The following is a 12,496-nucleotide window of genomic DNA, read 5'->3' as shown; positions in this document are numbered from 1 at the left end:
GCACACAAGCTTTTTTCTGATAGATCCACTTGCTTTTTTCCATGGATTACCAACTGCTCAATTGTGCTTAATCTCCACAGCTTAGTTCTTGAAAATAACTAAGATGCAATCCTGAGGAGGTAAACCTTAGTCAGCAGCTGGGGGCTTGACACAACAGACAGCCCTGCCATATGAAAATTAAACAAATCCCTGCATGTAGAAATCTATCCCATGAAGAAGCAGCATCCTATGTGTCATGTCAAGAAGCATCCAAGCACCACTGTCTCTCTCACACGGTCTTTTCTCTGGGAATCTCATTAGTGGTACCATGGCAGAGCATTTGGTCAATTTAACAGCAATGTGAAAATGACTATGCAAATGAGAAATGATGTGAATATCTAGAATCCTAACATACTTGTTCCCATCCACTGAAACCTTTGCACCTCTCCATGGATACAAAACATACATTTAATCTGTTATCCGTTTCAAAGCCATCCAAAACGTATATGCCTCATGAAACAAAATGAAGGATAGGGAATGGTTTCCTTGGGTAGTTACCCCACCCAAACCCATTTTGTTAAGTGTATTTGATTACTTTTATACATGTGCTAAACATCATTTAAAATACAACAAACAAGAGCAGCTAATCTGTCATCTCTTGAAAGAAGGTGTAATAAATAGCAGCTTAAAGTTGGAACCATACTGAGATCCAGTTTATAATGCACGTTAGAGGTTCTGATCCAGCAGGTCTGGGGAGGTGATTTAGAAACTCACTTTGATGTAGGAGGACAGGGCACAGCCTTCCGCAGACCATTGTGGCCATCTAGTTCAGTACTGTCTGCAGTAACTGGCAGCAGCTCTCCAGGATTTCAAGCAGGGTTCTCCCCCAGCCCCCAAGATGGATGCTGGGGTCCAAACCTGGGACCTTCTGCATTCAAAGCAGGTGCTCTGCACTGAGTTGTGCCACTTTCTCACTGTGTGAAAATTGCTGCACAGCTCCTTAAGCCGTTTGACATTTTCTCTTGTTAGGGCAAACTGCTGCCTCATCTACTTTTGACCCTGATCCCTTATGCAAGGGGGAGTGCTTCTCCAATAATTCCAAACAATGCTGCATACTAAAACACTCACAATAGGAGCACTGGCCTGTTAAATTAAGTTTGAATTCATTCAGACTATGTTAATTTATGAATACTTCAGAGACAGCAATTATTAGGGTTTCCCCCCTTTCTTTTTTGCCCAATGCTTGCTGTTAGGATGCCAGCATAATTAGGGGCTAGAAGCAAGCAGCTAATCTTCAAGCATGCTGGAAAGAGGATTGTTTGATGAAGCGCTGTGTAATTGGGCATAGCTCCTAAAAATGCCTAACACCTAACGAGTTTAAGGACTTAGGATACTTGCTGAAAACCACTGCCTGTAACACCCCAACTGCGAAGCACAATGGGACACAGGAAGATGCTGGCTGAGGCAAAGCAGGCAAGGTTTGGCTAGAGTTGCAGCTCTCAGACTTGAATAACATGCTGACAAAAGGCATCTCTTTTTTAACACACAGCACAGAAACAACACAATAAGCCAGGGGTCCCCAAACTAAGGCCTGCGGGCAGGATAAGGTCCAAGGGGCTCGTTTATCCGGCCCGCAGCGACCCTGGCCACCCGCTCTTACTGGTGCTGCGCTGTGCGGCTGCCCACTTCCGGGTCGGAGGAGCACTGGAAATAGCTTGTGCGCATGTGCGTTGTGCTCACGTGGGTTATTTCTGGTGCACATCCGGGTTGGAGGCCCGTGCACATGCACACGCTATTTCTGGTGCTCCTCCGACCTGGAAGTGCACCAGAAATAGTGTGTGCGCACGCATATTGGAACGCGCTCCCCCACCCTCCGCGCAATTGGCGCTGGAGACACCGGCCCGAGGCGTGGTAAGTTTGCTGACCCCTGCAATAAACTGCCTTGGAAGAAGGGAGCAATCTCTTCTCCCACATTAAGCAGCCAGACCCTCCTCATGCATCAGCTGGGGTGACATTCCAAAAGGTCTGTCAGCTCCCACTTCCCATGCTGGCTGTGATGAAGAGCAGGCATTGAGGAATGTGAGGTCCTTGGTGTATATAGGGGGGGTGCTGGTTCCTCAGGGAAACCTGTTCAGGGGGTTCCATATTTGAAGGGAGTCATAAGTTTGGAAAGCTGTCTCAAGAGGCTCCTGACTAAGTGACTCCATCTCAGACTTGGCTTTGGGACCAGAGTTCAGAGTCTCTGTGACTTGCAACTTTGCTCTTGCTGAGCCATCCGGCTCTTCCTCCTCCATGTCACAGTCTTGGCTCACAGTTGGTGTCATGACCCAGGTATGTAAAGTGAGAAACACCCATAACATGAAGTGTGAGAGGGAGTAACAACAAAAACAGGGAAAGCAAAATATTGATTATCAAATATTGCATTTTTTAGATTGTGCACAAATGATTTCCCCACCATAAGAGAAGCAGCATCTTCTTACAATGTTAAAGCCTTTGAAGAAAGGGATTAACTGAGCACAATCCCTCTTGCTCCCTCCTTTCCAGCTGTTGGGGGCCCTCTGCTGACAGTCTGAAAATCTGCAATAATGAGCAGATCCCAGCCCAGTCATTTCCATCCTTGCCAAATATGGAGTCAAGATGGTGACCAGCTTAGTGATGAGGTGCAACAGGGAGAGTAAATGGCTATTATGTGCTGCTTGCTGAACATTAAACCTTTCCATCTAGGAGCGGACACTTCGGACGCAAGAGACAGCAGACTTGTTTGTGCTGTGCCAGAAAACTTCCCAGACAAATCTGCCTGGCTGCTACTGAAGACGATGGACCAGAAAATCCTGGTCTAGTACCAAGGGAGGGGGTGGGGAAGAGAGATCTTATGAGTTGAACTGCCCATGACAGCACCTCCCTATTCCAAATTTTAATCTAGACTAGACAACTACTTTTAATATTTGCAGCTATGGGACCTCCACGTTAGAGAAAACAGACTAAGAGTGCTGCACTGGAGTGAGAATCTTCCACAGGCTACTCTGTACCTCCAGTAACGAGATTCTACCTTCCAGCACAGCACGTAGCACATCTACACAGATCTTCATTTAGTTGTCTTTTAAGGACGCGAAAGCCAAGTGTCCAAGCTAAAGGCTCAAAAGGGTGGGAAGGGATCTGAATGGAGGGACTGCGGAGAAATTCTTCAGGAACCTGTTTCGGTTGCACTTCCTGATTCAATACGCAAACCAAAACACAGTTAATATTTGAAATCTGCACTTCTTCCAATTTTGCAATGCAGTTCCTCCAACCAAAAAGAAAATTTGTTCAAAAAGGGTACACTTGGGGAAAGTGCGTACAAAGAGAAAGTCAGTGAAAATAATGTACACAATGCATTTTAGATGGGAAAATTGCTTGCAAAAATGCATGTATTAGGCAAAATCATGTACAGTCAACCATACATCAGGAGAAATGCACACAATTTTGTGTGTGAACTTCCTAAAAAAAGAATTACAAAACAAATGTAGAAATGGAACAAATGGAACTTAAGATTGGAAAAATGAGAAAAAGACTGAAACTGAAAATTGCAATTTGCCAAACTAATTAGATGAGGCCATACTTCCAATTCTAAAGGGGACAGCCCCTATCAAACTTCTTCAAATCAGAATCAAGTATACCAGCACCTTTGTACCATATCTGACAAAAGGGAATTACAATCCCAACAACCGAAAACATTTTTGCTCACTGTTGCGCTTGTCTATTGAAGAGAATCAACCCGCTTTGAGCAGTTTTGCACACCAGAGGCAAATGCATGCAAGTCAAGAGCCCAAACAGCACTTTTCAAGTTCACCCAGTCAAGACCTCACCAATGTTTTTGGCCAAGTTTGATTAGGAAGGACCACCAAATCTGTACACGAGTAGCCCTGATATTTTAATGGAAATACTGCACTACAGTCAAGTTTACAACATCTGTATAGAAATCACATGAATAGGTGGCAAAAAGGTTCACATTACAGAATACAAAAAGCAATTTAAAATAAGAACGAAAGTATTTTGCTATTTGTACAGGCCAGGACTAGGAGCTTGGAGCTCAGATGTCAGACATCAGGGTTGGGAGGGTCAGGGGGTGGGGAGAGAGAAATGCTGAATTCTGAAATCCTGCTACAGGAAGGGCAGCGGCCTCCTTTATTTTGCAGCTGCAGGGGTTTTTCTTACCCTCAAAAACACTGGGTGAGAAAAAAATCCCACCCTGCTCTACCTGTCTTGTTCAAAATGACACTTGGGCAAAGTGTTTTATCTTCTAACTTGGTAAAAAGGTCTAAACTGATAGTTTAAATATACACAGAAGAGGTACATCTGAGAGGCTGTCGAGAGTGAGGAGCAGGGGAGCAGCACAAGCAAAATGGAACAGGACACAGTAGTGTTGTCATCCCCCTCTTTTAAAAGGGCAAGGGAGGGAGACATGGATAAGTTAGCTTATTGCTGGCATACCATAAGAACTCCCCAGCTGGGCTCCACTCCTTGCTTTTACCACTGCAGGTCACATTCCCCTGTGCAAACCTGCCTCTTACTGCAGAGGCCCAACCTGCACCTCTACACTGTTCTCTTAAGCTACAGGGAAGAGAGAGATACTTGCACAGGTCCTCTTTTTCTCCTCTCTAATTTCTTTGCCTTGGACTGTGACAACGCTGTTCTGAGAGTGTGGACAGCTACTTGCTGGGATACCCGGAGAGATGTAAGTTTGGCAGATTTGGGGAGAAGACAAATACCAGCAAGCCATATTTTTCAAGGTCTCTTGGTTTTGTCACTTTGTACAAGCGACCAACGCCTCCTTGGAGGAGGGCACAAATGTTAGCTTCATTGTCATTTACAAAACCCACAGCAACTTTTTTAAAAGAGAGACCTTCATATCTTCAGTTTTTGTTCGTGCCATCTATAGTAAAAAAAAAAAGTCCCTGCTTGTGTATGTTACTGGTGAAACCACAAAAGGTTACCCCTCTTTTTTCCTATGGTCTTGCATGTGCGCTCTCTCTCTCTCTCTCTTTCTCTCTCTCTCTCTCTCTCTCTCTCTCACACACACACACACACACACACACACTCTTCTCTCTCTCTTGAGCAGCTCTGTCAAATACTGGTTTGGTATTTAGGATATTTTCTTCAACAATGAGAAGTATCACACAAGAAAGCACAATCAACCCCAAACTAGGGAGCTCAGCAACACTTTCAAAAAGTGCAAATTCTCTGAGCTGGAAGACTAGGTGGATAATAAAAAAACTACCCAGCAAAACAATCTCCCCAAAACAAACAAACAAAAAGAATTTAAAAATTCTGATATATATTCTCATTCATATATCACATAGGCTGCTTAAAATACGAGTCATGTAATCCCACTACACACACATTCTCATTCTCTCTCACACACATATCCTTTTTTCCCTTTCCATGAAGATTTTTTGTTGTTGGGTTGGATGCCTCCCTGTCCGCAATTGGTAGCCATACATCTCTCAGAACAGAGTGAGGGAACCAGCAAGAACACATCTTTCTCTGGTAAGAACCAAGATGTATTATTATTATTATTATTATTAATAATAATAATAATATTTTTGTATTTTTGTATTTATTTATTTTTTACAAAAAGGAACAAGTTTCCACACAAAGCACTACAATGATAACTCCCTTTGGTAGAAAGTGTAATAAAAATGTCTCTGTCACTCTCATCTGTAGGTACTAAAACCTGAACCTGAAGCCACCTGGTACTAAGGTACACAAGAAGCTAGTATAGTTATACTAGCACATCAAGCATACTTTTTCTTTAATAAAAAACAAAAAAAAATTGACAAGTATGTACATTTATTTACAAAAAAAGAGGGGGAAACCAGTTTAATATAGGTTGTTGCTATTGTGAAAGCTTGTGTTGTCTGTATAGGGGTACTGTGTAGGTGAGAGGAAGTGTTTGTGTGAAAAGCTGGTGCATGGCACTAAGAGAGACTAGTAAACAAGCAGGTTCAAAAAAACAAAACAAAAAGCAGACCCCAAACAAAACGATCGTTCCACTGGCACTGGAAAGGACTGACCGATCTTAAATGGTTTGTGTTAAGTCAGGCACCCAGATAGCAAGGAAGGAACTGGAGAGAAAAGAGAAGGGGGCAGCAAACTCAAGAGCCAGTGTTTCTGCCATCTGGACTGCTGAGCCCTGAGAGCCAATGGAAGGTTCCAGAAAGTCTGCTGTCTACTCCTGTTGAAGCTGGGGACTGGGCATTTTGGAGATTCCCAACCAAGATACTCTGGCTGCAAGACTTTTTTTCCTTTTTCTTCTTGGGGAGGGGGTGTTCAAACACACCACATCTTGTCAGGCTATTCAAAGCCCCCAGTTGTTACTGATGCCCATGTGGCTGGGAGAACGCTGCTGGTGTGTGTACAGGCAAGATGGGCTTCTCTACAGCAACTTGGACACCTCAGCTCCCCTCATGGCATGGAGCATGCTTGTGATCTCAGCCTCTGGGCAGCAGTTCCAGCTTCCGTTTCTCAGGATGGACATTTCCAAAAGTGGCCCCCCTGGGGCAACGAGATGTACCAGCTATGAATTAGTCCAGAAGTGGCTGTTGTTACGGAGATAACAGTGAGGGACTGGGGAGGAGGCGGGAGGAAGGCATCTTCCTTGTTTTCCTTGATGAACCTGCACGAAATGTGCACCCACAACTTGACCTTTTCCTATCACCCAGGAGTTTAGGGCGTCTTGAATATTGTGCCATATTTGACGCGGTACTTGTTAATGCTCACAAAGTGCAGGTCCTCTGTGTCGCAGGTAGTGGTGCAAGGCACCAAGCCTTCCAAGCCCTCCCCCATTAGCCACTTGCTAGTTTCAGCTGCCATTTCACGGGTCACGTGCTCCTTGGTCCACCTGTCAACCCAGGCCTGGAATCGCTGGTGCAGCCTTTTGCTCACCCTTTCATGGGACTACAAGGAAGGGAGAAAACAAGAGAAAGCTTTAGTGACTGGCATTATGCAGTGAGGCCTTGGTCAGACATGCATGCCTGCTTAGCACATGTACAACCCTCTTTTCCCTCCAGGTCACAATCTGCATACAGTCTAATAGACACAGGTTTTCTGCCAGAAAAAGTGGCTCCCATTACACCTACTAAGTGTACCATTGAAGTAATCCCCCTTTACTGGCAACAAGGCAAGCCAGTGTATGCAGAATACAGTGAGTTCCCAGTTGATCTCCCAGTAAGATACGGACCAGACCCTGACACCTCTGGTCATAAATACAGTTGCTTTGATGAACAGTGATGCAAGCAGAGGGCTGCAGGGGGAATGAACCAAAACACCACTGTATCCTGGCTGGCTGCAGCCTTCCCTTGGGGAGAAGCCACAGCTGCTCACCCCACCCGCTTTGCTCAGGCCTACCTGATGGGCGCGCAACAGAGCAGTCCTCCTGTACATGTAATCCTCCGATTTGATCACGTACACCATCTTGTAGGAGTTGAGCTTGAATTTGCACTCCAGTTTGTCCAAGCTCTCCACGTTCTCCAAGGGCTTCTTGCTGATACTCTCCTTCCCGTCCTTCTCCTGCTGCTCCCGACCCCGCTGACACTTGCGGATCCGCCTCAAGTTCCTGTAAAGCAGAGAGCCCCTGCTGGAATTAGCACCCGCCTCCCTCATCGGGCTGGACGTTGTGGCTCGCGGGGCCTGCTCCTCAAAATCCATCACACTGCTCGTGCTGAATGACGATAAGAGCGTAAGGGATGATTAACACATTTAACGTTGCCGTGGTTGCCTGCATCCTCCTCCACTTGCTGAAAAACTGCTGGGGAAAGGAGCAAATCCCCTCCCAGCAGAGTTCAGCCCAAGCTGAGAGGGGAAGGGTGATTCCCAGGCACTGGCTAAATTGGTGCTTGACCTGCACTGCGGAGGAGAAACTCCTGTTATACATAACCATCCTTTTTTCCTGACCAAAAATGTGATCTTTGATATGCTACCAAGGCACATTCATTCAAAGAATTGCCACAAAAGCTCATGATGACATTTGCTGGCTAGTTTTTCCTCCTCAGTACAGGCAAGCATTAGATCAACCAGTCCTTGTGACCCACTCCTTTCCTCTTTGCTTGCGCCAAGCACTCGGTGAAGGGCCTTCCACCACAAGGAGAGGGAGACATAGACAGACAGCTACGGCTGTTTTTAATGTGTGGATCAGCACTTAGCCACAACCATGGGAGAGCTTCAAAGCTGTTTACAAAGTCTGTACACAGTGCAATTGCATGAAGCTGAAGCAGGGTTGTCCAAGTACATATTAGTGACCACCCCGATCTGAAACATTTCCTATTTCTGCTTTGTTGGGGTTTTTTTTTTGGGGGGGGGGAGCAGCTAAAGTCACAAAAGCAGAGGCCTATAAGGAACTCTCAGACTATTATTATTATTAGCAGCAGCAGCAGCAGACAACTGCCACCATGTTCTTTCCAGCTGCCAGTTTCCTACAGTGACCCTAGGCAATGGGGCTATGATATCCAGAGGAAATACATGCCTCAAAATGACCCATTAGTTCTTAGAGTAATGCGCAATATCATTTCACTCACCTTGGCAGAAATACTGGTTTCTGGGCCAGCTGTTCCCGTAGTTCAGGAGAGGTAGAATCAGAATTGACATACCGATCCACATAGTCGGTCCAACGCTGAAATAGAACACAGAATAAAGAGATGCACCAATGAGCTCCCTTTAACAGAGGAAGCTTTCCTACGCTGGTACCCAAGGATGAAGGACCATGCACGCAGCCCCACTTCCGAGGAGCTTCCATTCCCCTTCTGTGTCCAGGGCAGCTGCCTACCAGCTTCATCTGGCTGAGACCCTACCTGCCTGCAGACTGTCTCACCAGAGTGGTACATGCTCTAGTTATCTCCCGCTTGGACTACTGCCATGCACTCTACTTTGAAGGTGACCTGGAAACTACAACTAATCCAGAATGAGGCAGCTAGACTGGTGACTGGGAGTGGCTGCCGAGACCACATAACACCGGTCCTGAAATACCTACATTGGCTCCCAGTACATTTCTGAGCACAGTTCAAAGTGTTGGTGCTGACCCTTTAAAGCCCTAAATGGCCTCAGTCCAGTATACCTGAAGGAGCGTCTCCACCCCCATCATTCAGCCTGGACACTGAGGTCCAGCTCTGAGGGCCTTCTGGTGATTCCCTCCCTGTGAGAAGTGAGGTTACAGGGAACCAGGCAGAGGGCCTCCTGTGGCACCCGCCCTGTGTAATGCTCTCCCATCAGATGTCAAGGAAATAAGCAACTATCTTACTTTTAAAAGACATCTGAAGGCAGCCGCCCAGAATGGCTGGGGAAATAATAAATTATTGTTGTTGTTATTGTTGTTGTTGTTGTTGTTATTGATGCGACACTCATTATTTGTAAAAACAGAGCTGGGGAAACCCTGTCTTATTTGTTTTAGAACAGCAGAGGTATGTGCCACTTGGACTTTAAAGCAGGGATAGAATAATCTGCTTAAAATTACTGTTCAATGGCACAAATGTTACAACATTTATAAGTGGCAACTCACTGATATTGGTAAGCCAAGATTTTATAGAATTTTGTTAGTGCAAATGCATCTGTAACTTTCAGGATCAAACTTTTGAAGTTTAGTTCCATTTTTGAAAGAACTCACACACCTTTTCCCCACATTGGTCACAATGAAAGCAGCCTGAACCATTTCATGTTAAGGACAATATATTGCTCTTTCACTTGTATTGCTAAAAATATTGCATTACTCACCCCAAACTTGAGGGACAAAGGGCTATAAAAAGAAATAAGATTAGACCCTTCTGGCTTTGGCAGTGATCTTTGGCAATGCACATCAGTATCTTCTATGAGTAGCCTTGGCACTGAATAATTATGTTGTGTGAACCTAAATATTTTGGAAGGACTTTTTGTTTGCTTTCAAGCCTAAGAATGCATGCAGTCATTGTTCCGCATGAAGACGTCATAGAAAAGCACTGGGCAACTCCAACTAATTATTGGAAATTGTTTGAGGTTCACCTTGTCTTGTTGTTTGTATGTAATGCTTCAAAATGCAACGTTTGAATTAGGCACCTACTATGGCTAATGTTTTCAGCTTGCTTTCAAAAAATCAGTTATCTAGCGGTCACGAATGTTTCTGGCCTGAAGGCACCTCATCAGATGAAGCCTGAATATACTGACTTGCTTGCCTTTGTAAGGAGTTGTGCACACATATAATCTACTCATATTCTGAAGATAAACAGCAGCATCTGCTTATTACTATACACAGAAAAACTACACATGTTAAAATCTGAAAAAATCCACATAATAGAACCTGGACCTATTTTTACTGCACCTGAAGCGCTTCAGTAAAAATGCATATATGTTCCTTTGATAGCTGAAATTAAGAACCACCAACCAACAGCAGTCCTTTTCTTACCTCAGCCTCAACAGGGTCATCAGAGTTCTCCTCTTCTGTATCAAGCAGCTCAATAGTTAGCTGAACATGGTCTCTGCTCTGAACAAACATCAACTGCACAACAGAAGACAGTATTTCAGTAAGGAGCTCAATAATCCTCAGAGTTTTTATTAGGTACCCAAAGCCATATACATGCTATACAGGCTGAACTTGGCCCAGCAATGTAAAGCCACCTTGTTAGAGATCGAAGAAGGTTCAGATAAGCAGAGAGCTCACTTGAAAAGTTCTCTGCTGGAAGTCTACAGATGAGTCAGCCACTATCACCATAGCAACCATGAGTTTTCTTTAGGCTAGCAGCCTCCATCAAGAAACTGCATTATTTTGCCCTTAAGGTGAAAGTGAGGGAATTGCCCTGCCGGCTGCTAAGCCATGCTGCAAGACCAGGCTAGACTGCTGAGTCACTAATCCTGCAAGTCCTTCGATTCACTGAGCAGGGGGGCTGGGCATTGCATTTTTAAATTAGTTCTGTGGCTACACTTTTCTGCTTCTCACTACCCCAGCTGTCTTTCTTCAGTTTCTGCTTGTTGCCCAGACTTGCTGACTACAGCAGGAAGCACTTCAGCTACAAATGATGGAGCTGAGTCCATCACCTGCTTCTCTTCCCCCAACCCACAATTTTGGGTTTGAGGGGGAAAAAGAGAAACCAAAAGCTTTATATCAACTTGCTCCAGCCTGTAGGGACAAATTTTTAAAAAAGGGGGGGGCATGGAAATTGCTGCAGGGAAGCAATGGGAACACAGAGCGAACTTCAGTGGAAGAAAACATTATATTTAATAGCATTTTGATCTCAGGTGCAAATGAAGCTCTGGGTAGTGTGAGTGCAACTAAAGAATGTCCATGCACAAGGGAACTAGAGAGTTGTAGAGGAGAAAAATAATTGTGAAGAGCTGGTGGAAAAAACTGGGACTTTGGTGGGGCCGCCTGTGTATCTGTAAGGGAGGTGGGGTGGGGGACAACATTTACTTAATAGAAAGAAAAGTGTAAGGGATCAGGATTATAGTTAAGCCATGCTTAAGTCTGTCTAGTGTAGCATTTGGGAAAGTGATGAAGGTGGGGGAGAAGCAAAAGGCACTCTACTGACACCCAAGAAACCAAAATGAAAATGCTAAGAATAGCAATTCAGGGAAATGGAAGCCTCTGCCTGCACACAGGTGAGGCAGCCACCTTCTTTCTATGCTTGTTCAAAACAGAAAGAGCAGCTAATTGGGATCTGACTAAATACTGCTTCTGCCAGCTTGCGTCAAATGTACTATAAATCATTAGAAAAACAACTACATATATTTCACTAGTTAGGTGCTTGTTTGACGGAGCACAACAGCTTACCTGCATGTGGCCAAGAGCATCATTAAACAACCACTGCTGCATACAAGCCTATAGCACCTTTTGCGATTTGTCTCTATGGCACTGGAACTGGTAGGTGGTTACGCCAATTGTGGTTGCAAGGGGCGATGGCAGAAGCCAGGTGAAATACCTGGTGAATTGCTCAGTAAGCATAATGCAATTTGGAAACGTGCACATCCTTGGATGTTTTGCTAGCGACAAAGAAGATCGTCCCTATTCCGTTACCCCCACTCTAAGTACATCAGGATCTCTCTTCCTAGCTTTGTAAAGACTCCAAGACTTTTTTTTTTTTTTACCTTAAAGCAGTTCTCATCTTGCATTAGCTGCTCAGCTTTGCGCTGGTATGCTGTCTCAACAAGGGACCGAGATGACTGTGATGACAGCAGGCCTCCGGTAGCTCCATTGCTGTTCTCAGCCAGGTACAGTTCTGTCACCTGTACACAGAGTTCGTCGCTCACAATGTGCTGAAGCTGTTGATATATCATATACAGGAGACATTACAATGCTTTCTGGTAACCAAAATTATCAAGTGCAAAAAACCCACATAAAATTGCAGCCTAAATCGTGCCAGAGAATTAACTACAGCTCACAGATGGCACATCATCCAATAGCAATTCCTTCTACGGGTAACAAGTGTGGGTACAAGTTAATATTTGTGTAACTTGATAAACCACTTAGAGGCCTACTTTGGCATTAAGTGCTATATAAATCAATCACTCGCTCAAAATAGTT

General features: G+C 44.7%; 1 protein-coding gene across 3 annotated transcripts in view; it reads right to left on the bottom strand.

Annotated features, from left to right (window-relative positions):
• Positions 1-3,868: 3,868 nt before the first annotated feature.
• SIN3A (SIN3 transcription regulator family member A) overlaps positions 3,869-12,496 on the bottom strand; it is a 56,117-nt gene continuing 47,489 nt past the window's right edge. Inside the window, exons 17-21 of one of the 3 annotated variants that reach the window (XM_081838732.1) lie at positions 12,061-12,234; positions 10,385-10,477; positions 8,532-8,626; positions 7,366-7,678; positions 3,869-6,915 (exon numbers count right to left, since the gene is read on the bottom strand). In XM_081838732.1, the coding sequence (XP_081694858.1) occupies positions 6,685-6,915; positions 7,366-7,678; positions 8,532-8,626; positions 10,385-10,477; positions 12,061-12,234 (906 nt within the window). In that variant the 3' untranslated portion in view covers positions 3,869-6,684. The remainder of the gene's footprint in view (positions 6,916-7,365; positions 7,679-8,531; positions 8,627-10,384; positions 10,478-12,060; positions 12,235-12,496) is intronic. The other 2 variants (XM_081838733.1, XM_081838734.1) reach the window with 2 other exon arrangements.

The sequence above is a fragment of the Podarcis erhardii genome, assembly GCF_964252035.2.
Source record: "Podarcis erhardii genome assembly, chromosome: 14".
NCBI lineage: Eukaryota > Metazoa > Chordata > Lepidosauria > Squamata > Lacertidae > Podarcis > Podarcis erhardii.
The sequence above is the reverse complement of the archived record's forward strand: the minus strand, read 5'-3'. Positions and strand labels throughout refer to the sequence as shown.